The following is a 25,881-nucleotide window of genomic DNA, read 5'->3' as shown; positions in this document are numbered from 1 at the left end:
GCCCTTCAGAGGGTGATTTATGCCACTTGGAGTTCAACAATCTGAGTTTGACATCTAACCAGGAATTGTTTAAGGAACAAAAAGACGTCACTTCCTTAAATCGTCTTAAAATGGGCTGAGTTCGGAATGGCACACTACCCATACAATTTCTGCCATACGTGTCTATGGCAGAAATAGGAGTAGTATGCAATTTTGAACTCAGTCATGGTCTATAGTAGACCAACTCCCAGTCAGCATAATAATGTGGCTTGCAATTTCTCAAACATCATCCATTAGAGGCAACAAGTTTCTGTTACATATGACATGCATAGTTTACAGTGAGTGGTAGTTCGGTACAATATTTAATACAAATTAAGGCAAATTTGCAAAGTGGTATTAACTTTTATTCTGGCTGACAGGATTAAGGCTGTAAAGAAGACGGGGTAGGTTGACCAATCAGAAGAAATGGGCGTTTCAGTGACACCCACATGTATGCATTTCATTTTCAAGCCATGAACTCATTTTTTACTAATTTAAAGAAAGAGCCGAATTCTAGTTTTTCCATTTCATAAGCCAAAAGAAAAAATGAGCCATTTGCCCCTTTGTCTTTATTCCTTTTTAAATAGAAAATTAAATGGTCAAAATGTACACACACCCACTATAACATAAAAAGAGCTCCTCTTACCACCACACTATTATGTTAAACTCTTTAATAAATGTTACCATTATTTTTAAATCACGAGCAAAACTTGTTTAAATTTCGGCAGCAAGTTGTGCCTTCAGTCTGACTGTTCAGGGCCTTTTCTAGGCATAGGCGAACTAGGTGGTCACCAAATCGGAAGCCGCCCCCAAACGCCACATCCTATTTCAGCTACAATGGTCCACACAATGCTTTATTTTCATTAGTCTGTGTTCTATAATCCTTGGCCGACTTTTGAAATAATTTCTAATAGAATAAATTAGATTTTTAATGTGAATGAAAATGACGCTGTGAGGGATAATCTTACAGTCTCTTACGGCATGCACTGTGTAAAGCTCCTAGATCACATCTAATTTTCCACAACTCATGTTTTTTGTTACGTTGTTTTTCCCCTCAATATTCTGTCAGCTGAACCATCCAAAACAGTTTAAAGAACAGTAAACTGAAGACTGTACATCCCTCACAAAGATTGCACTGCTGTGAATGTGAACAGATAGAACTGCATTACAAACATCGTTTTAATACATAAAAACACTGAAACATGATTTATTCAATGATCATTTATTTATACAGTATTTATTAGTTATGTGGTATTTTCAGACATTAATTAATCTACGAGTAAAGTGATTTAAAGTTGCATTATAGTGCCCTGTATTTTGTGAAACATCAGTAAAATAAAAGGTCAGATTATATATCATTAAAATACCTTTCAATAACCCATGAGAAGATTTAGAAGTTACGTTTGACAATCAAAAATGTCAACAAACACTGAAAATGACGTGAATCACACATTCAGTTTTTATCACTAGAACAGAAAATAGATTTATCTGCTGATGTTTAACACATTATTTTTAGCTCACAATTACTGATTTATCATGAAACTTAAATCTGTAATATGTCAGTATTATTTGTAGTATCTCTATATCATTTCTACAGTTTGAGAACACAGTTTCACTGTTGTGTTTCTATGAAGTCCAAACACAGGATACAGAGGTTGAGTGAATGTGGTCTGGACTCTGTGGATGAGACTCATTCTGTCCAAGATGACGCTATAGAAGGACAAAACTCCTGCACTGTGATCCACATACACTCCTATTCTACTGGAGCTGTGGACTACAGGCAATTTAGTCTCAATGTTATTGTGTGCAAATGAGTAATAGGAAGGAGAGCAGGTCAATTTCCAGGACTGATCATTACCTCCAGTCAAACACTTAGGAGCATTTCCCTTCCTCCGGATACTCTTATATGTCACTGCTATATCCACACCTAATCTCCCATTCCCACTCCACTCCACCTCCCAGTAACAGCATCCACTCACACTCTCATTACACAACACCTGACTCCAACAATCAAATCTGTCTGGATGATCAGGATAGCGCTTGGGTTTCTCAGTGTAAGTAACAACTGTGTTCCTCTTAGACTGACGGAGATACTCATTTATTGTGTTCAGATCCAGAGTGAACTGATGGAAATCTGAAGGAGATACATAATACATAATCTTTCATAACTTCCATTAAAACAACATGCTATCTGGACCATCACCTTTATATATCTTTATAATATAGGCTTATATTGTAAGTGTTTGTGTTTTTTTTGTAACTTACATTGTAGAAACTCCTTCCTGGTCTTGTATTCAGGAGTAGGTAAGATCTGAATATATTTCACTATCAAAACAAGGAAATCTACAATTTAATTCTCTTATAAAAAGGAAATGAACATGTTCATTTTATAGGAAATAATTACTTTAACTCGTTTCTGAGAACAAATGAATCACTGTAAACCCCAATGCCCAAAGTAATTAAATGTATTGAGAAGGGAAAAATGTAATCTTTCAAATTAGGGACTCGATGGGGAAAGTAAATGTTAAAATTAAGTGTTATTATATGTGTTTTTGCAACATGAATGCAAAGGGGGAAACTTGTTGGTGTTTAGTTGCCATTGAGAAGAGTTTCTGTTATGTTGGTGTTTTGGGGGTTTGGGTTCACCATTATGGTGAAGAGTGATGCTTGAGCTTAGTTTGAGGACCGACACCAAGTGTGTATCTTTCTGACTGCTTTATCCATTATTAAGCAAGTCACTATTCAGACTTAACTTGGGTGAATAAAGTGATGGAAATAACTGATTTGTGTTGAGGTGATTTACTCAAAATTTGTGCCATCAAAATATGAGTCAGTTTACTAAATGTTTCAAGTTAAGAGCAATCAGCATGCATAAGTAGTACAAAATCAAAACCGGACAGTTTCACTGTTCTACTTGAATTAGGAATTTATTTACTTAAAACAATTCATGTAACTTATTACCTACAATATTTGAGTTCTGCTAACTTATTTGGGTTTACAGTACATATATGTACCTCTATCATACATCTTCTTGGTCTCCTCTCTGCAGAAATCCTCCAGTTTGATTCTGAGTTGAGTGACAGATTTCACTACATGTTCATAAGAGAGACGAGAAGTGACATTGATGCTGTCAGAGGATCCAGGATGGACAGAGAGCGACTGGAAACTCTATGAAGACAAATAAAAACATGTTCCAGGAAAACAAATAAGAACTCCCTGTATTGACAAGACCTCAGTAGAGTCCAGCTCTGATACCTGCAGGAAATGGATGTGATCATTTGTGTGTGAAAGCTGCTGCATCTCATCGACTCGCCTCCTCAGATCATCAATCTCCTGCTCCAGTTGCTTCAAGAGTTCTTCAGCTCGACTCACTGCAGCCTTTTCCTGATCTCTGATCAGCTGTGTCAGCTCAAAGCGACTTTCCTCAATGGATGAGATCAACTCAGAAAAGATCAGCTCACAGTCCTCCACTGCTTTCTGTGCAGAGCTCTGGTAACACACACACATTACTGTTAAAACACACACACACACACACACACACACACACACACCTGATTGTCCAGCAGTTGACTTCTCAAAACTCACCTTGTGAAACATCACAGATTCTCTCAACTCCTGAACATCTTTCTCTTTCTCCTCGATCCTCTGCTGCAGTTTACTCTGTGTTTCCTCCAAATCTCGCTGTACAAAGCACAAATAAATGTCTGTATGAATGTAACACTGTCTATGTCCATCAAAACACAATAAGATAAAGTACATGAGCTGTTCCTCATGAGTTTCCATTGAAGTGCACCTGTTTCTCAGTCCTCGCTGCTGCAGCTGATATGGTGTTGTGGTTCTTGTGTTCATCCACCATACACAGCACACAAATACATTTCTGATCAGTTCGACAGTAAATTTCCAGCATTTTATCATGTTGAGGGCAGATCATCTCCTGGAGTCGTCCAGTGGCATCCATCAAGCTGTGTCTCTTACTCTTGAAGAGATTTTCATGTTGTTCTAGATGATTCTGACAGTAAGAGTTGAGACACACCAGACAGGACTTGACGGCTTTCTGTTTTATTCCAGTACAGACGTCACACTCCACATCTGCAGGACCAGCGTAACAGGGAGTCTCTTGGATTCTCGTCTTCTTCAGTTTCTCCACCATCTCAGCAAACACCACATTTTTACTTAAATCAGGTCTTGTAGTGAAGGTATGTCTGCATTGAGGACATCTGTAGACTCTCCTCAGATCATCCTGATTCCAGCAGTCTGTAATACAGCTCATACAGTAACTGTGTCCACAGGGAATGGTCACTGGATCCTTCAGGAGATCCAAACACACTGAACAACAGAACTGATCCTGAGCCACTGAAATACTGGATCCTGCCATTTCACTGAATGTACACACTGACAGAGAGCCACACATTAGTTCAACTGTGAAACATATTTTCCAGAAGTGGGCTGTTTGTGGGCCTTTTTGCTAGTGCTGCAACAACACTAATTACAACACAAACACACTTATGATACGAACAGTTTTATAAACCTTTGAATGGGTTATTGCATTTTTTTGTACTTTGTACTTTTGTACATTGTACAGTGCATTTGCTGATATAAAGGCCTATCTAAAATTGTTAGTCATAGTATTGTAAAGCTGTTCTTCAATAAACAGTCAGTGATTACTTAAAACTAGGTGATAAATTGCTGTAAAACTATTTGGGGCTTAACCCATTCTTCTCACAACATCTTGGGAAACAAATAAAGTTTATCTCTGATTATTGAAATAAGGGACAAAACATGTCCTACATACAAAAGTCCTTGTTATGTTAAAAAATTAAGAAATTAATAATAATAAAAATATTTAAAAAGTTAAATCTAAAGCAAATGTGTCTTCTCAGGACATTCACTGCCTATATTGATTCTTCTGATTAAGCAAAAGTGAACCTAAAAGTAGCTGATGGGCGCTAAACAGCTCTATTAACCCATAAAGACACCTTTAAGGAACAGTTTATAATATATAGAAGAGCAAATAAAGTCAGAAAAGCACATTGACAGAATTAAGCACACACACTTTCCTTTAAGTCCAGTTATCAACTAAACTCACCCGTGTCTGTAGAAATCACAATAAAAGTGGTTCTTCTGCGTTTTTGCTTGCATTAAGGTAGACTCGTTACTTTGTGTGTAATAAGATTACACAGTTTTCTCTATGACACAAATGCGTTCCGTGGCACAGATCTTGATTACTGAAACCTTTGCTCATATTAAACACGTAACGGGACATTCACTCTGACTGAGTTACTAATTGACAGACGTTTAAGTGGACGCCCAAATTTTACAATTGAGAGGATTCAAAGAGTTCTAGCAGGAATCACATACATTTACTGTCAGTTATGCATGAGTCTAAGTTTTGGCCAGTTAAGACTGCTCATTAGTTGCAGTTGATAATAACTGTAAACTGTCTTTATGGTTTAACCCTAAACCAGACTCACTGTGAGTGCCAGTTCCCCTCTGACTAACCCCACCCTAACCCTAAACCAGACTCACTGTGAGTGCCAGTTCCCCTCAGACTAACCCCACCCTAACCCTAAACCAGACTCACTGTGGGGGCCAGTTCCCCTCTGACTAACCCCACCCTAACCCTAAACCAGACTCACTGTGAGTGCCAGTTCCCCTCTGACTAACCCCACCCTAACCCTAAACCAGACTCACTGTGGGGGCCAGTTCCCCTCAGACTAACCCCACCCTAACCCTAAACCAGACTCACTGTGGGGGCCAGTTCCCCTCAGACTAACCCCACCCTAACCCTAAACCAGACTCACTGTGGGGGCCAGTTCCCCTCTGACTAACCCCACCCTAACCCTAAACCAGACTCACTGTGGGGGCCAGTTCCCCTCTGACTAACCCCACCCTAACCCTAAACCAGACTCACTGTGGGGGTCAGTTCCCCTCTGACTAACCCCACCCTAACCCTAAACCAGACTCACTGTGTGGGCCAGTTCCCCTCTGACTAACCCCACCCTAACCCTAAACCAGACTGACTGTGGGGGCCAGTTCCCCTCTGACTAACCCCACCCTAACCCTAAACCAGACTCACTGTGGGGGCCAGTTCCCCTCTGACTAACCCCACCCTAACCCTAAACCAGACTCACTGTGGGGGCCAGTTCCCCTCTGACTAACCCCACCCTAACCCTAAACCAGACTCACTGTGAGGACCAGTTCCCCTCTGACTAACCCCACCCTAACCCTAAACCAGACTCACTGTGGGGGCCAGTTCCCCTCTGGCTAATCTCACCCTAACCCTAAACCAGACTCACTGTGGGGGCCAGTTCCCCGCTGACTAACCCTAAACCAGACTCACTGTGGGGGCCAGTTCCCCTCTAACTAACCCTAAACCAGACTCACTGTGGGGGCCAGTTCCCCTCTAACTAACCCTAAACCAGACTCACTGTGGGGGCCAGTTCCCCTCTGACTAACATCATGAATATAATGCCAATATTACTAATGTATAGTTCAAGTCATGGTTTAAAATTATTAAACTAAGTAAGTGTTAAGGGACAGTGTTTAAACAAAGATTTTGTATGAATTGTAAAATTATTGATAGTCCATTTCAAGGAGGAGATGCAGGCCGAGATCAGTTAGGTGCATCGCAGTTCAAACTGGCCGGTAATTGTGGTGAGGTCTGTCCAAGGATCAGTCCAAGGTTCAGTCAATGGCATATGAAGTATCCCATGTCTTATGCTTGGAGTTGGCCTCAGTTTATCCTCCGAAGTCCATCGTAATAGACTGAAGTGATGTTTGGCTGGCTCCGGCTGCATTTAATCATCATCATTCAGTGACACGTAGCAGTGGAGTCCAACACGAAGCAGGAGTGTAGCAGGATCCAGCCGGTTCTGGTGACCTCAGGATAGGAGTCCCACAGATGAGACAGGGAAACAAATAAAATAATACAAGCATAGATGCCATTCAATTTATTGCAGAGTTATAGATCATGATGGATGTTTCTAGTTCCAGCAGACCCAACTAAAGCAGCCTAATTGTGGGTTGGAGGATAAATTAGGTGTATGCCTGGCTAAATAGATGAGTCTTTAGTCTAGACTTAAACTGAGAGAGTGTGTCTGCATCTCGAACAGTGTTTGGGAGACTTTTCCATAGTTTAGGAGCCAAATATGAAAAGGATCTTCCTCCTTTTGTGGATTTTGATATTCTAGGAACTATTAACAGACCAGATTTTTGCGATCGTAATGAATGTGATGGAATATAGCGTGGTAGAAGGTCACTTAAGTACTGTGGAGCTAGACCATTCAAAGCTTTGTACTAGTGTTGTCACGGTACCAAAATTTCAGTAGTCGGTACCAATACCAGTGAAATTTCACGGTACTCGATACCATTTTCGGTACCAAAGCAAAACACAAAAACAGGTTTCTGAACAACACTCTTTTAATAACAAAGTCTACAAAACATTAGCAGCAGAACTAAGAACAGAAATATGCCATTGAGCAACACTTGAATTGAAATATATTATTTTTGAATTATAACAAAACACTTATATAAGATTTTTGAACATTTATATCATATTTGCTTCAACTTTTGCAACTTTTAATTGAAGTTTTTACCAAGTTCTAAAAAACAAATCCTAAATAAACAAGCATAAAATAGAATGAATAAAAAACGAATTCCAAAATAATGTGCAATAAGTGCTCTCTTATTAATAAAGCTGCATATTGACATTTTTCTTCATGATAAGAAATGCACAGTGACATATATATATAGATATTATGATGAAATAAGTCACGAGCAATCGCGTTCTAATCTAGCTGCATTTAGCGTGCGCGCTCGACGGATGAGCGACCCCGAGGCAGAGTCTCTCTCAGCCGGGTGCAGTTTCAATCTCTCCCCCTTAGATCAGGACATTCGCGCAACTCATAGAGAAGCACCGACCGCACAGAGAAATGCCAGTTTCTGGGTTTATAGTTATTAACATGATCTGCTTCTGTATTATTTGAACTTTAATAAAGCTATAACGCATTAAATATAACTGCTTTTAAGATGTAATGCCGGGATGTTTCCTTTAAAGAGCTCCGCCTCTGCTTATTCCACAACGGTACATGCTTCTGAATGTACTTTTTTTTTTTTATCATTCCCTAATACTTTGGGCGTTCAGTTGTGAGCATTCGAAAGTTCCAGACTCTGCGTGGGTACTCGGTACCCCGATACCTTCAGAAATTCCGGTATCGTAAATAATTTTTTGTCTGAGTACCGACTTGGTACCGGGGTACTGGTATTTTTGATAACACTACTTTGTACGTAGTTAACAGAATTTAAAAATGAATACGAAATTGAACAGGTCGCCAATTTAGACATGATAAAATGGGGCTAATATGATCATATTTCTTAGTTCTCGTTAGCACTCTGGCTGCTGCATTTTGAACCAATTGAAGTTTATTTTTTGATCTTGCTGGACATCCTCCCAGTAATGCATTACAATAATCTAGTCTTGTGGTAATGAATGCATGAATTCGTTTTTCGGCATCAGCAACAGAGAGCATATGCCTTAATTTAGCAATATTTCTGAGGTGGAAGAATGCTGTTCTACAAACATTGGTCATTTGATATTCAAAGGACAGATTGGTATCAAATATAACACCTAAGTTCTTTGCTGTTGAAGATGATGTAACAGTACATCCATCTAGAGTCAAATAATATTTTAGTGGCTTATTTTTGAGTTTTTTTGGTCAAATAATTAGTACCTCTGTTTTGTCGGAATTGAGTAGAAGGACATTTCTGGCCATCCAATCTTTTATTTCATTGATACACTCTGCTAATTTGGAGAATTGTGAAATCTCATCAGGTTCTGAAGAAATATAAAGTTGTGTATTGTCAGCATAGCAGTGGAAACTTATTCCATGATTCCTGATAATATCTCCCAGGGGAAGCATATACAGGGAGAAAAGCAGAGGCCCTAAAACTGATCCCTGTGGCATTCCATACTTTTGTTTGGTTTGACAATTCCTCATTTACATAGACAAAGTGGTAGCGTTCTACTAAATAGGACCTAAACCATGCTAATGCAATTCCACAAATGCCAACATAATTCTCAAGCCTATTCAAGAGAATGTCGTGATCTATCATGTCGAATGCAGCACTAAGATCTAAAAGCACTAGAAGAGAAATGCAGCCGTGATCAGTTGATAAGAGCAAGTCATTTGTAACTCTGATAAGTGCAGTCTCTGTACTGTGATGAGGCCTAAATCCAGACTGAAATTCTTCATATATACTATTTCTCTGTAGAAATGAACATATTTGGGAGGATACTACCTTTTCTAGATTTTTGACATAAACGGGAGATTTGAAATCGGTCTATAATTAGCCAGTTCTCCAGGATCAAGTTGTGGCTTCTTAATAAGCGGTTTGATAACTGCCATTTTAAAGTTTCTTGGGACATGTCCTAAGTATAGTGAGGAGTTAATAATATTAAGAAGAGGTTCTGAGATTACAGGAGATACCTCTTTTAAGAGCTTAGTTGGTATAGGATCTAACAAACATGTTGTGGCTTTTGATTTTTTTGTTAGCTCTTCATGACCTATGACTGCGAAGGATTGAAGTTGCACATAAGGAAAATTATGAGACACTGTTTTTTGAGGTGCTATGACAGATTATTTCAATTTTATCAGTAAAGCAATTCATGAAGTCATTACTCTTGTGCTGCGATGTAATATCTAGTTCAGTCGAGGCTTTATACCTAACCAATTTAGCCACAGTACTGAATAAACATCTAGGATTGTTGTGGTTATTTTCTATGAGTTTGCTAAAATATGCTGACCTGGCATCTTTTAATGACTGTTTGTAGCTACAGACACTATCCTTCCATGCACCATGAAATACTTCTAATTTTGTATTCTTCCACATGCGCTCCATTTTCCGAGCTGCTCTCTTGAGAGCATGAGTGTGATCATTGTACCATGGTGCAGGACTTATTTCTTAAATTTTCTTTAATCGAAGGGGGGGGCGACACTATCAAGAGTGATAGAGATTACTGTATTTATATTTTCTATTATTTCATCAAGTTCTTCTAGGCTTTGGGGTTTACTGAGTGTATGAGATGGCTTCACTAATAAACTTCCAGATCTATCTTTAGTGGTGGAAAGAATAGTTCTACCTGAACGATAGCGAGATGTAGATTGCGTAACATTAGCTGATTGCAGCATACAAGAGACAAGGTAATGATCCGAGACATTGTCGCTCTGTGGCATAATTTCTATATTATCAACATCAACTCCATAAGACAGAATTAAATCTAGCATATGATTATGGTGATGAGTTGGTCCTGTTACATTTTGTCTGACTCCAAGTCACCAACAATTAAAGCTCTATCTACAGTAACTACAAGATCTGATAAGAATTTGCAAATTCACCAAGGAAATCAGAATAAGGACCGGGTGATCTTATATACTGTAGCAAGGGTAAAAGACGACAGAGTTTTTTTATTTATAAAAGGTAAAGGAGGATCTGCAGTGCATGGAGTATAGGTCATTGAGCCAGTTACAGACCCTACAAACTGGTGTGTTGCAGGGTATGCATCTGTGTGGATCTTAAAAAATTTAATTAAGCCGTAAAAAGAGAGAGTATGTTTTTCCAACTATAGAGAAAATAATTGCATAGCTGAGTGGTGCAACACTTTTTCATCTTTGGATGCTGTCTCCGGCTTTTGGCATATACCATTACACCCAGAAAGTAGCAAATTGACCACATTAATAACACCTTTTGGAAGATACTCCTTTAAACATCTTCCCTTTGGCAGCACAAGTGCCCCAGAATTATTTCAACAAAAGATGACAGAAACTCTACAAGGGATTGATGGAGTAGCAGTGTACATGGATGATATATTGGTGTATGGAGACACCTTGGAACAGCATGACCAGTGGCTTCCCAAGGTATTGGAGAGGATAGAGTCTGCTGGTTAAAGTTAAACCATGAGAAGTGTCTGCCGAGACTAAGCCAGCTCCACTTCCTTGGTCACCTAATTGACAAACCATGTGTGAAACCCGATCCTAAACTGGTCAAGGCAGTCCATTAGCTCTCGCCACCACATAATGTCCAGGAGTTAAAATGTGTATTCAGAATGTTTAATTACCTGGGCAAGTACATTCCTCACCTGTCAACAGTGGGTAAAACATTATATGACTTGCTGAGGTAGACAACTGTGTGGACATGGGCCCATCATCAGGAGGAGGCATTTCAGCGCATCAAAGACATCCTTTCCACTTCTCCGGTCTTAACGTTCTACAATGTGGCTCTACCTACTGCTGTTGCAGCTGATACTAGCAGTTATAGCATAGGCAGTATTTTATTACAGCTGCATGAAGGAGACTAGAAACCAGTGGCATATTGCTCACATAGTCTGAGGCTAAGATCAGATATGCCCAGATTGAAAAAGAATATCTGGTGAGCATCTGGGCTTGTGAAAAGTTTGAAAATTACCTGACCGGCCTTGAGAACTTCAAATTAGTCACAGATCACAAACCTCTAGTGCCCCTTATGAATAAGAAGGACTTGGACAATGTTCCATTGCATTGTCAGAGTACTTCTGAGGCTTATGAGATTCAAACTGACAGCAGAATATGCTCCAGGCAAGACTTTACTGGTGGCCGATACTCTATCACTAAGTCCACTAACATGCAAGGAAAATGACATGAACACAAACGCAGATGTTGAGTGTTACATTGTGTAGTTGCATGATAATTCCAGATGTCTTAAGAGCAGATATTCTAAATAGAACACATGATGGACATCAAGGTCTGACAAAGTCTAGGGAGCTGGCTAACACATATGTGTGGTGGCCAATCATCACATCTGAAATCAAACAAAAAGTTCAATCCTGTCAATATGCCTTGAGATGAAATGGTCACAGCAAAATTAAATTCTCATCTCAACTCCTCTTCCAGACGAGCCTTCAAAAAGACTTGCCATTGACCTGTGTGAGCATAACAAGCACACTTAACTTGTTGTATCAGACTTTTCCTCTCGATTCCTTGAGATACTTCACATGCCAACAACTAACACCTCAGAAGTAGTGTTAAAACTGAAAGCACTTTTTGCTGGGTTTGGCAGCCTTTTCGGACAATGGTCGTCAGTTTGTAAGTGCTAAATTCCAAGAATTTGCAAAATAATTTGACTTTCGGCTCATCACTTCTAGTCCACACCATGCTCAAGGAAATGGACATGCTGAGAGAGGGGTGCAGATTGCAAATAAAATTTTGAAACAGAAAGATCCTCTTCTTGCACTAATGAGCTACAGGGCGACACCTAAAGTTTTAGAAAAAAATAAGTAAACTCGCCCGCTTTGCGACAAACATTAAAAGTTTTTTTTATTATTATTAAAACAGAATAATACATTTACGGGGAAGTAGATTGTAAATAAATGTATAATCTCTGCCTTTATTCAGTTTTTAATGCCTGATATAAAAGTATCTATCTTTGTAGTGTAATATAATACTTAAAACAATTGCAGAATAGTCTCACTAGTCACAGATACACTTCAGAAAATTGAGTACACACCTATTTCTGGGCTTAAAAGATACAAAAACTAAATCAATGCAGAAAATTGGATCTCAAAAGTAATACAATGTGGCCCCCTTTGCACTGCTTAAACCTGATGTGGCCCCTTTACCAAAATAGTTAAAAATATCAATAATTACACACATCACCTTTACAAATTTGTTTCATGATTTTACATGAGTAAAAGAAACTGTTATATTTTTGACAAAATGTTATAGTTTCATATGAAATAATCTAAAGGTAGAATTTATTAGACCTCATTTTATAACAACATGATGTGTTTCAGCTAGTATTTATTTTTCAGAAATCCATTAATTTATTATTATTATTATTATTTAAGACTAGCACACTGACCTAACCATGGTAATGTTTCCTTCTGTGTAATATGTGTATAAATATGTAATATTCGGTAACAAACAGGATAATAATGGGCTCATATAAGTAAATATGTTCTTCAATTTTTAAAAGGGGGAGAAACTTCCTGTAGATTTTGACATCAACAACAAAAATAATGTCACATGATGCATGACCTTGTACTGGAAAACCACAAACAAAACTATGCAACATAAAAGGAAATGCGACCCAGGATACATTAAATACAGGTTATGTTTAATCTATGGCAGGTCGACACATGATGTCCAATCTAAAATCTGTCCTGAAGCAAAACCAGTTGAGAAGCAGAGTTAAAGGTACAGACAGGAGCAGTCTACAGTATGTTAACTGTTAATAATCATAGGACATTACATTAAAAGCTCATTTTTCAATTAGTAGTTCATTTAACATGCTATGCTAACATGCTTTAGTTATATAACATGTTGTAGTTACATGATATATTTTATCATGTTTATAATACTGTTAGCTTTCTTATTTTTTTCTATTTTTTTATTTTCAAAAGGGAGACTTGTTTTTTACATATACTTCAATAAAATAAATGGTTTCAAGTTTCAATTATAATAAAGTGTTTGTTCAAAATAAATAAATAAATAAAATAACCCTTGTGTTTTCACTGATAATAATAGACTTCTTACAACCAAGCAGAATCATCTTAATAGGGCGTATTAGCCTAGCATACCTCCGAAGTATTTCCTATCATTTTTCACTTCTCACAAACGGTGGAACATTTGAAAGGACAATTTTCTTCGTTGGACTTGACAATGTCAAAACAAGCACAAACGTGTCTTTGATTGTTAGCACATTCTCAAAGTATCTACCATCTGAATTTCATTCAAAACAACACGATGGCATTATTCATGCCTGAAGCAGATGTAATATTTACTCCAAAGACTTCAGAGATCACCGCTAATAAACAATCTTCCACCGAGACGTCAGTCATAACTGTACAACCATGCCTGATAGTCATCGCCAGGAAATCTCCCGCGTTTTTCGCCATTGTTCAGAGCACGTGGACCAAAGTCAGACAAAAACGCACAACAACCCCACTCCAAAACTACAACTTTTATTCAACTCAATAATACTGAAGAAAAATAAATAAACAAGAAAGCAGAAACTCACTCAGAGACGCTGTCACTCACACCAACTTCGCTGTTCTCGCACATGCGCACTCGCACAGAGAGAGAGAGAGAGAGAGAGAGAGAGAGAGAGAGAGAGAGAGAGAGAGAGACGGGGAAACCCATAAACATTAACACAGTGTACTTTATATTCTCATCTAAAGTCTAATAAATAAAAATGTTCCTTGCGTTTCTGATGAGATGTCAAAATAACTAATTTTACTTAAAGCAAAAGTGTAACTAAAAGCAGTTGAGAACAAATATCATAGCACATAATCATAGCACACTATATAGAATAAATAAAATTACAGATATGATCACAAAGTTTCATTATAACTCCAGTTATCTGCAAATATAAACTCACCAGTGTGTGTAGAAATCACGATAAAAAGCAGTTCTTCAGAGTTTTGCGTGTGTTTAGTTATTAGTTTGTTAAATTCAGATAATGACAGATTAATTTAATCTCTTTGCGACATAAACGCGCTCCGCAGCCGCTCCCGAACGCGCGAAACAACTCGGCTCATGAATATTAATCACACAACTCAATCCTGCTCTCTGATTTGACGACAGATGTTAGGAAGTGCACGCCTATAGTGAGATATGAATCATCCGCTGCGTTTATTGTGTTCAGCATCAGAAAGAAATGTCCATTGAAGAACAGTTGTATCCTACATGATTATTGTTTTACAGAATGTGCAGGTAAAAGGTGGAGATGTTCAAAACTACCCATTTAAAACGAGAAGTCGACCCGTCAGTGGACTGAGCTCTTAGTCAAACACACAGGTATTATTAGGATGCATTATGTCCATGTTACCCAATCAGATGTGTTTCAAAGGGATATATGGATGCTAGGCTCAGCCCATTAGCAGAGTAACAAATGGATATTCAACAAATAAATAAACTTTAGTCAATACAGTATCCATAAGCTCTTATCCCACACAACTATTACAGTTAGAAAAGTAAGAAACACAAAAAGAGTGACACATGCACATCCCATCACACAGAATGATGCACTTTAACATACCCTGCAGAATGACTCCTGACAAATACTCTTCACAACACCTCACAAATAAACCAGTGGATTACACATTATAACAAGAACATGGATCACAGCAGAAGATTTGATATCCCACAGTGAACAAGCCACACTTTGATGGCTGAATGTAAAGAAATAAAAGTAACAAAATGATCAGAGACAGGGGCGTAGAGTATGCAGGGGGCGCGGGGACGTGTCCCCCTCATTACAATAAAGTTTGTCCCCCGCAGTTTTACACAGGGCAAATATCTTTACGTTGTCTGTATTATACAGCATATATATAAATGTAAACATTCAAATGTACTGGTCAGAGACAAGACAGCTGCTCAACCAAAATAAAAATACAATATGAAAAAAACAAAATGAAAGTAGTAAGAAATCAAACATTTCTGGAAAATGTATTTAATAAATTCCACGTGCTTCCTTTTAGTTTGGTGCAATATTAGTTATTAAAGCAGCACAAAGTTAATTCTGTACTTAAAATAATAATATATTTCTTACACAAAACATTCTGACCCCCTCAGTTTTGAAATGAAGGCTACGCCCCTGCTCACGTGGAGCTCTGCACAAATAGTGCTAACTATAACACTGTCAATCTGTCATTGTATTAGCACAAAGCTAAACAAGTAATCTTTTAAATTAAATTAAAAATGTTTTTTTTCATGAGGAAGATAATTGAGTTGACAGACAAATGTCAACAATCACGATCTGTAACTGAATCGATTTTCCCCCACTTCTACTGCTCACACTGCAATGAAAAATGTGTGTGTGTGTGTGTATATATATGTGTAGCATTTCTGCATCACCATTTTTAAGTAAATTATGGTAATTTTATGTCAGCACAACTACAGAAGCTTTGCTAGATTGATTTACCCAAATGTATCAGTTCATCCAACTTTATTCACTTACAAAGTTAAGTCAGACAAATAAGAATTAAAACTAAGCAAGTTGTTTCAAATGAACATTTATATCATTGTTTCTCAATGTCGCAATTTGCTTTAATTTCAAGAGCTCTCACATGAAGCAGCTGGGTCTCATGCTCCTACTTCTTTAAGGCTAGTTCAAGTGCTTTTAATTGAAGTGTGACTTGCAGATCTAAAGAGGATGGCCTGTTATGTTAATAGTGCATAATAACATAAATACATTTTATTATATGCTACTTTACAGTGTGCAAAGCGTCCCAAACACATCACATAGACTCTGCCTATTTCTGGTCTATAGTAGACCAACTCCCAGTCAACATAGTAATGTGGCTTGCAATTTCTCACACGTTGTGAATTAGAGGCAACTCGCAACATTACAGTATGTGCCCAGCAACAAGTTTCTGTTACATATGACATGCATAGTTTACAGTGGCAGTTCGGTCCATCCATCCATCCATCTTCAACCGCTTACAAACAAACTCTGAGTAAGCCAAAAAAAACATTTTGGTTACTGTTTTAACCTCCGTTCCCTGATGGAGGGAACGAGACGTTGTGTCAATGTAGTGACACTAGGGGTCGCTCTTGGGAGCCCTAAACATCTCTGATCTTTGAGGAAAGACCAATGGGAATTGGTGAGTGGAACTTGCATACCACTTCCCAGGACAAACGGGTATAAAAGGAGCTGGCTCGCAACCACTAATTCAGGTTTTGTGCTGAGTAGCCGAGACAGGGTCCCGTAAATTTCAGCAGGTAGTACAGCGTAGACACAATGTCTTGATCCCTCCATCAGAAAATATTGTGTTGATGTAGTGACACTAGGGGCCCTGCCTCGAAGAGGAGTGGCTTTCTCCTGGAAGAGGTTCTCGCAGTGAGAACATGAACCATCCACAAACGCTGTTTCAAAGTGACTATGGCCCAGACAAGTCGTGACCATCAGAAGCGGACCAGGAATTACACATAGACGGAAAGGCATCTTTAAAAAGAAGCTATCTGTCAGTGCACACTCTTTTAGAGGAAATATACTCTTTCATCTGCAAAAATATATACTCTTTTAGCTGTCGAAACGCCCAGGGGCATACTCTGCATCAATCGCACAGAGGGAGAGAAAGCCGCTGAAATAAGGCATATATACAACAGCATATGCTTCTTCACAGTGAGGTGAATGGAACGGCAGTGGAACTGAGTGGCTGCGAGCCAAATCCTTTTATATCTGAATGTCTGGGAGAGTGGCATGTAAATTCCACTAGCCAATTCCCATTGGCCTTTTCTCAAATATCAGAGGTGTTGGGGTTCCCAAGAGCGACCCCTAGAGTCACTACATCGACACAATGTCGAGTGAGTGACAGATAGGGAACCAAACATTTATCTACTGAATCAAATCTGGCTAAGTGATCATGGTCGAGCAAAAACATTGAACATCGGCAGGGCATTTGATTCCTGGAGGGACTTTCGATCAATTTTGGGGATCAAAACCGACCCTTAATTGGTGTTCTTCTTATTGGACAGGTAAGTTTACATAACTGCAAAGCATGTGAAATATAGTGCCGTGAGGATTGATCTGTGTCATTTTAGCAAACTTTAACTTGCAAGCTACCTTGCTTCATAACATTCAAATAAAATAAAATTCAACTATCTTCTCTTTATACTAAAAGTCAGGTATACAGGATACATTTAAGCAAATACACAGGTTTATTGATCGTAGTACAACAACATACAAAACATACAATAGTGCAACAGTAAACCATCTGGTGTAGTTCAGTAGTATGTAGCTGTATGTGTCTATCAGTATGCTGTTAGCTGATATGTAGTTTTAGTTTAGTCTCAAAGTTTGTAGTAAAACAATCATAACTGTAATTTTAATTATGCTACCTCATCTGTCAGCATGATGCTGGTGAATCCCGTTCAGCCTCTTTGTACGATACGTCATTGTTTTGATCGATGCTCACGTCCCTACGGAGTGTGTGTACGAACACGAGCAGCAGGTAGCTTCTGCAGTTCACTTAAAAGCCACAGGTGTCATTAATAACAAGGGTTTCTCAATCTTACATACTGCACCTTTAAGTGTATAAAAAAGCCATGGTCTCAAGATCATCTGAGCAAAATTTCAGGAGTTATGTAGTTTATGTTGGGAATGTATCCACTTGAGCTGCGTGAGTTGAAAGAGTTGAACATTAGTAAACATTACTAATGGGTTTATTACCTCACTGAAATGCATCCAATGAATCAGCTGTATCCGCAACATAATCATAATATTACAATTTACATCAGCACAGACTTTAAAGCAAATGAACAGATGAACTTGAAGTAATGTACTATAAACAATAATTGGATGGGTAGATTTATTTTATGATATTTAAAGTTCAGCTGTTGATTTATTGATTAGAGTTAAGATACTGTCACTGATTTGTCATTTAGCTTAAAGGATCATTTTGGCAATATTATTGGCAGGGATCACTGGATCATTTATCTTGTTAGAGTTCACAGTTTTGCAGTTGTGTGGTCATATAGTCCAATCCCAGGATACAGAGGTTGAGTGAATGTGGTGTGGACTCTGTGGATGAGGTTCATTGTGTAAGAGACGCTGTAGAAGGACAAAACTCCTGCACTGTGATCCACATACACTCCTATTCTACTGGAGCTGTGGACTACAGGGAGTTTAGTCTCAATGTTATTGTGTGCAAATGAGTAACTGGAAGGAGAGCAAAACAATCTCCAGGACTGATTATTAAACCCAAAATCAACCTCTTTACTATCTCCCTTCCTCCTGATACTCTTATATGCCACTGCAATATCCACACCACGATTCCCACTCCACTCCACCTCCCAGTAACAGCATCCACTCACACTCTCTTTACACAACACCTGACCCCAACAATCAAATCTGTCTGGATGATCAGGATAGCGCTGGGGTGTGTTAGTGTAGGTAACCCTTTTATTCCTCTCAGACAAACGGAGATACGGATTCACTGTGTTCAGATCCAGAGTGAACTGATGTGAATCTAATGGAGAAAAAGATATAATCTCTCAGTAATTTACAGAATGAATGCAACACATAAGTCTGGCTCTTTATTCCTTTTCAAATGATTAGGTTTACAGACTATGTCTCATTCACAGGTAACATCAGTCTTTAATCTAAATCCATCTCGAATTACAACTCACAAATAAACATTTGTATTGATTAAATCTCATCTTTTATTTATTTATTAAGGAGCTGTTATATAGTCTTAATGAATTGTGGGGTCTTTTCCAATGGAGTGAATTTTAAAGTAATAATTCACCAAAAAATATAAACAATCTCATTATTTATTCCCCCTCTTGCCATTCCAGATGTGTTTTCTTTTCTTCATCTAATGTACACAAACAAAGATTTTTAGAACAATATCCGAGCTCTGTGGGTCCTTATAATGCAATTTAACAGGAGCTATTATATAATCCAGTTGGTTTTGGGTGAGAACAGACCAAAATGCAACTACTTTTTCACTCTAAATCTTGACATCAGCAATCTTCTTGGCAATCACGATTTCAAGCTCGGTTACACTTCCTAGCACTTGACACATATGCAGAGCCGCTAGATGGTGCTAGGAAGTGTAATCGAGATCGCCAAAGAGACTGCTAATGTCAACATACAAAGTGAAAAACAAGTTGGTCTGTTCTAACCCCAAACTGAAGCACTTCAGAAGCCTTTTAATCCACTGGAGTCCTTTGGATTACTTTTCTGCTACTTTTCTGATTACTTTTGAGCTTCAAAGTTTTGGTCACCATTCACTTTATTGTAAGGACCAACAGAGCAACATTCTTCTAAAAATCTTTGTTTTGGTTCAGCAGAAGACAGAAAGTCATGCACATCTGGAATGGCATGAAGGTGAGGGAATGATAAGAGAATTACAATTTTGGGTGAACTGTTCCTTTAAGCATCTCTATCTCTCTCTCTACTTACATTGTTGGAACTCGTCCCTAGTGCTGAATTCAGGAGTGAGAAAGATCTCAATGTTACTCACTAGAAAAAACAAAAGACATCTGCAGTTTAATTTTTATGTACAGAGGAAATTAAATCTACATTTGCTGTAGTAACCCTTACAAAAATAACTGCAGTACAAGTGTGGTAATTTGGACAACATATTATTGTCATTTTCTTTACTGTTGTACAAGTGTGGTAATTTGAGTCAAGAAATGTACCTCTATCATGCATCTTCTCAGTCTCCTCTGTGCAGAACTGCTCCAGTTTGCCTATGAGTTGAGAAACAGATTTCACCACATGATCATAAGAGAGATGAGAAGTGACATTGATGTTGTCAGTAGATCCAGGAGGCACAGAGAGAGTCTTGAAACTCTGCAGATACAAAGACAAATGACAGATAAAAGCTGACATGCAAGCAGCAATTACAGGGCCAAGCACGGGCATTGTAGTAAGGGGTCATGTTATGTGGAATACAATTTTCCTTTGTTTTTTGACATATAAGAGTTTTCTTTGGTACTATAAAATTACAGTACGTTTCAGAATTCAAAACGTCTTCTATAGTACAAGAAGAGAATTTCGTCCCACCCAGCGTAAAAAACAGCTTGTTTTCTACTTCCGTGACTCTTATTGGGGTACTTATTAATGCAAGACTATCCTCTACATCAACAGCTATTTTTATATCATCACACCCTTGACAATGCACACTGGCGTTCCAGTCAGAGTTCCCAAACTCTTGAGGTAAGGGAAATAGATGCCAACTCTTGCACCAAAGGAAACATACTCCTTGTGCCCATCTGGGCTATTATTAATTATTTTTCTTATGAAAACATGCACTAGACAGATGTTATTGACTGTTACCAGTGTTTTGATCCATTTTTAAAAGACGCTGTGTCAAGCTTTCATGGATGATCGGTTCTGTGGAAACGCTGATCACATTGTGATGAGTTTCATACCCACTGCCACCTGCTTCCTAATTACACTCCCTTCTTATCCCTTGTGTTTCCCCTCCTTCTTTGTCAGTTTATTGTTCCCCTTAATGTTGACGTGTGCTGTTTACAGTGAAGTGTAACTCCTTTCTCTTGTGTAGTTGGAATGAGCTTGAGTATCATTAGGTTGTCTATTGAGGTGCAGTTCTGTCTGCTTGCATTCACTCTCATCAGCTGGTGCCCAGGACTGTAGAGGAGGATTCCTCGATTTCTGCCCATGTAACGGGACATTTGTCTGGGTTTCGCTTGCACCTCAACAGCCTCTACGCACTCGTTGAACAGCTTGCATATAGGTTGGCTGCCGGTTGATTGAGGTGCGGTTACCTCTCTGCTTGCATTCGCCCCCATCACTTGGTAGCCAGGACTGTGGAGGATGATTCCTCAATTTCTGCCAGTGTCTTGGGAAGTTTTGTCTGGGCTTAATTTGCATATTCAACAGACTCTCATCCGAGTGCTCCTGACTTCCACATGCACACACTCCCCTTACGAACACACTCTCCTCTAGCCCAGAGCAGCTTTGCTTCCCTGCCTGCCTCAGCCGGTGCTGGCATGCCTAGACTTGACTGCTTGAATTATAATCAATAAAGTTGAATTTGAAGTCTCTCTCTCTGTCTCTACTTTTGGGTCCTTCATCCTCCCCACTCCCCAAAAATAACACCATACAGCATTGGACCATTCAACTAATGTTGGATAACCAGTTTTATTCATGAATGTTTCATCTGTCATTACTGTTTGATATTTATGGTGTATGATTTCTGCTGGGAAGTTTGATTTAGATGCAGTGTGTTGTATGTGCATTATGTGTAAACCTGAGGTATAGTTTCTGTTGTTTTGGAGCTGGTTCATTTGTTTTCAAGGGACTGCACGATGTAAGCCAATTATAACAGTGGGCATTCACACTGAAGTCTTTAATGGCCAGCTTATGTCTTTTGCAATCGGACAGAGAATATCTCACTAAAGTCCACAGTCCTGTTTCTCAGACCTCTGTTACCTGCAGAAACTGAATGTGATCATCAGTGTGTGAAATCTGCTGCATCTCAGTGTCTCTTCTCCTCATATCATCAATCTCCTGCTCCAGGCGCTCCAAGAGTTCTTCAGCTCGACTCACTGCAGCCTTTTCCTGATCTCTGATCAGCTGTGTCACCTCAGAGCGCCTTCTCTCAATGGATGAGATCAACTCAGTGAAGATCAGCTCACAGTCCTCCACTGCTGTCTGTGCTGAGCCCTGGTAACACACACACACACACACACACACACACACACACACACACACACACACACACACACACACACACACACATTATTGTTAAAAAAACACACACACAACTGATAGTCCAGCAGTTGTTCTTCTCAAAACTCACCTTGTGAAACATCACAGCCTCTCTCAACTCCTGAACATCTTTCACTTTATCCCGGATCCTCTGCTGGAGTTTACTTTGGGTTTCCTCAAAATCTCTCTTTGAGAAATACAAATACTGATGTTACAATGTTACATAAGAGTAAATTATGCTATAAATGACTGTATGACTCCAGTTTAGTATGTTTACTAAGCCATTTCCCTCTTGGGGAACGCTGACTGGGCCCCACAAGGTTGGTGATCTCAGGTTTTACTATCCTTGTAGTCACACACACCCACACACACACACGCACACACACACACACACACACACACACACACACACACACACACACGTAACAAAATTAACTGTAATGAGTTTCCAAAACTGCGATGGACTGGCGACCTGTCCAGGGTGTCCCCCGCCTTTCGCCCAATGTTAGCTGGGATAGGCTCCAGCCCCCCGCGACCCTGTACACAGGATAAGCGGTTGACGATGGATGGATGGATGGAGTTTCCAAAAGGGAAGTTTACCTGTTTCTCAGTCCTCGCTGCTGCAGCTGATACAGTGTCGTGGTTCTTGTGTTCATCCACCATACACAGCACACAAATACATTTCTGATCAGTTCGACAGTAAATTTCCAGCATTTTCTCATGTAGAGGGCAGATCATCTCCTGGAGTCGTCCAGTGGCATCCATCAAGCTGTGTCTCTTACTCTTGAAGAGATTTTCATGTTGTTCTAGATGATTCTGACAGTAAGAGTTGAGACACACCAGACAGGACTTGACGGCTTTCTGTTTTATTCCAGTACAGACGTCACACTCCACATCTGCAGGACCAGCGTAACAGGGAGTCTCTTGGATTCTCGTGTCCTTCAGTTTCTCCACCATCTCAGCAATCACCACATTTTTACATAAAACAGGTCTTGTAGTGAAGGTCTGTCTGCACTGAGGGCATTTGTATATCCCTGTATTATGATCTTCATTAAAGCAGTCTGTAATACAGCTCATACAGTAACTGTGTCCACAGGGAATGGTCACTGGATCCTTCAGGAGATCCAAACACACCGGACAACAGAACTGATCCTGATCCACTGAAATACTGGATCCTGCCATTTCACTGTACTTACACACTGAGAGAGAGCCACACATTAGTTAATTCATGCACTATGTTACTTGTAGCAAATCTGACATCAACATTATCTTATGCCACAGTTGCAACAACATTAATTACAGCACAAAAACATGTAATTAATATGTGAGTGCTGGCCTATGCCACTATAACACATGAGTGTACGGACAACTTTAATGGTTTTTAATGGAGCTTGATAGTCACATCACAATCCCTCAATTTTGTGTTTAATGGCTGAAATAAATTGCACTATATTAGAATAAGGAGGGTGAGTAATGATGACAAATGTTATGTTATGTGGAGCCTGTTATATATTAACGTTTTATATATTAGAACGTTTGTTTTAGGTTGTACATGATGGTTCCCCTAACACTCCCCTAACATTTCTTTAACCTTTCTGAACCATCTCAATAAACAGACAAACCATATACTGTGATCTTTTTGCTACATTTACATTTACTAAATTTAAGTGCTGAACTGTACTGCAGAAATGTCAGTCATTGTTGTCTATCAACCTCTCTGAAACGTTTATGAAAAATAATCACAAATGAGAATTAAGGAGAAAATGTGAATGAAAACCTGAAAATATCCATTAGATTTTAAGGTTGTCAAACCTCCAAGCAACTGGGATTTTATTATTTTTTTTTAAATATAATCAATGTTGGGAGTAATGTAATTAAATTACATTTTATTAGAAAAATTAAAGTAAGGGACTTCTCTTGATTTTCAGGTGTTGCCTTGTCTGATACCTCTAAAAAGGGCACACAAATTCCCATTAAATTTCAGAACACTTTTAACATCATTGTACAACACTTTTATCAAGGAAATAAAAACCTTACTAAAACCAAAGGCTGTTAAAATATTCCATAAGTACATGTGATCCACTCTGTCGAAAGCTTTTTCTTGGTCAATGGACACTAGGCCAAAATCTTATTTTATGCTTTTGCCAAAATCTACAATATCCCTAATAAAAGAGATGTTATCAAAGATTCGTCTCCTTGGAAAACAATAAGTCTGGTCAGGATGAATAATTTGATTAAGAACTTCACTTAATCTATTTGCCAGAACTTTAGAAAGTAAATTATAGTCAGTGCACAACAAGCTCACAGGTCTCCAGTTTTGAATCTCATTTAGATCACCTTTCTTTGGCAATAATGTGAGGACCGCCCTTCTACAACTTAAAGGTAGCTGTCCATTGACTAAACCTTCATTTAGTACCTGCAATAAATCTGGGCTCACCACTGTCCAAAACGTCTAATAAAATTAAACTGGTAGCCCATCAATACCTGGTCTTACCACCTTCCATGTTTTGAAGTGCTTTTTCTAATTCCTCTAATGAGAAAGCTTTAATAAGTTCAACATTAACTTCTTCAGAAACGTGAGGCAGATTTTCAAAAAAAACTCACGTCCATTTCAACATGTGATAATTCACTCTTATATAATTTCCCATAAATACTAACTTTCCTGTTTCTTGACCTGTAACAGGTCATTAAAAAAAAAAAGTTTTCTCTTTAAAACTCTTGATAATGGTCAAATCTCCAGTGACATCAGCAAGTTCTTGCAATTCCTTTAATTCTTTTTATAACATGTAAATTTCACCTTTTCTATCTGGCATTAAAGGTATAATATTGACACAAAGCTGTCTTTGCAAAATCCCACCACTGCTGTAAAGACTGAAAGGAAGATTTTAGGGTCTAAAATCAACCCAAAACTCTTGAAAAAACTATTAGAAAAAAACGATCACACAACAGATTGCTATTCAAGTTCCAATAAGCACTTCTTGTCACAACACACTTTACTAAACTGTGGTCAGAATAACCAAATGGGACAATAGAACATCCCCTAAATAGATTAAGATGGTGTCTGTATCCATAAAATCTATCCAACCTAGCTAGAGATAACAGATTATCTTGAACATGTACCCAAGTATACTGCCTCTGAGGAAAATGAAAATTTCTCCACACATCAATAATCTCATTAGATTTCATCAATTCAATGAGTCTCTTTCATGATGGCAAATGAGGTTCTATATGATTTCTACATGATAAGTGTTCAGTACAATTAACCCCCCTAAAATTAAAACACCCTCTGTGTAACAATTTGCTAATACTTGACTCAAAGTCTCTTAAAAAACATTCTTTCAATTGCTCTGGTAGGAACATATACAGAAATAAATTACATTCAGAGAAGGAATACACATTTCTCCCATAAATGAATAAAACAAAAAAGCAAATTAAACTCAAACAAAAAAAAAACCATAAATGTGCTTTTCAATTTTCATTGCAACCGAATCCTCTTGTTGCTTGCTGTTCTGAAGGACGTTGTTCTAAACTTTGCTTCTGTGGGGTTTTAAACGCACACTCGTCTAACTCAGTCATCATCGCTGCTTCAAGATTAGCGGAAAGTTAATCTGCAGCGTCCTCAACACCGTCTCCATTCTCCACTTC

General features: G+C 38.6%; 2 protein-coding genes across 5 annotated transcripts in view; both read right to left on the bottom strand.

The window, feature by feature from the left end:
- LOC127648302 (tripartite motif-containing protein 16-like) overlaps positions 1-25,881 on the bottom strand; it is a 94,673-nt gene that overhangs the window by 36,455 nt on the left and 32,337 nt on the right. The window contains exons 1-7 of one of the 4 annotated variants that reach the window (XM_052132946.1): positions 14,068-14,114; positions 3,812-4,410; positions 3,604-3,699; positions 3,274-3,507; positions 3,033-3,186; positions 2,284-2,343; positions 2,016-2,152 (exon numbers count right to left, since the gene is read on the bottom strand). The exons of 1 other annotated variant lie outside the window; for it this stretch is intronic. In XM_052132946.1, coding sequence (XP_051988906.1) covers positions 2,016-2,152; positions 2,284-2,343; positions 3,033-3,186; positions 3,274-3,507; positions 3,604-3,699; positions 3,812-4,410; position 14,068 — 1,281 coding nt within the window. In that variant the 5' untranslated portion in view covers positions 14,069-14,114. Of the gene's footprint in view, positions 1-2,015; positions 2,153-2,283; positions 2,344-3,032; positions 3,187-3,273; positions 3,508-3,603; positions 3,700-3,811; positions 4,411-14,067; positions 14,115-25,881 lie in introns of those variants that run through there. 2 more of the 4 variants (XM_052132948.1, XM_052132949.1) reach the window with 2 other exon arrangements.
- Positions 17,711-25,881, bottom strand: part of LOC127648303 (E3 ubiquitin/ISG15 ligase TRIM25-like) — an 88,639-nt gene continuing 80,468 nt past the window's right edge. The window contains exons 2-7 of the mRNA XM_052132956.1: positions 22,837-23,435; positions 22,328-22,423; positions 21,958-22,191; positions 20,199-20,352; positions 19,960-20,019; positions 17,711-19,021 (exon numbers count right to left, since the gene is read on the bottom strand). Coding sequence (XP_051988916.1) covers positions 18,501-19,021; positions 19,960-20,019; positions 20,199-20,352; positions 21,958-22,191; positions 22,328-22,423; positions 22,837-23,418 — 1,647 coding nt within the window. The 5' untranslated portion in view covers positions 23,419-23,435 and the 3' untranslated portion in view covers positions 17,711-18,500. The remainder of the gene's footprint in view (positions 19,022-19,959; positions 20,020-20,198; positions 20,353-21,957; positions 22,192-22,327; positions 22,424-22,836; positions 23,436-25,881) is intronic.

The sequence above is a fragment of the Xyrauchen texanus genome, chromosome 8 (genome assembly GCF_025860055.1).
Source record: "Xyrauchen texanus isolate HMW12.3.18 chromosome 8, RBS_HiC_50CHRs, whole genome shotgun sequence".
In the NCBI taxonomy this organism is placed as follows: Eukaryota; Metazoa; Chordata; class Actinopteri; order Cypriniformes; family Catostomidae; genus Xyrauchen; species Xyrauchen texanus.
The sequence above is the reverse complement of the archived record's forward strand: the minus strand, read 5'-3'. Positions and strand labels throughout refer to the sequence as shown.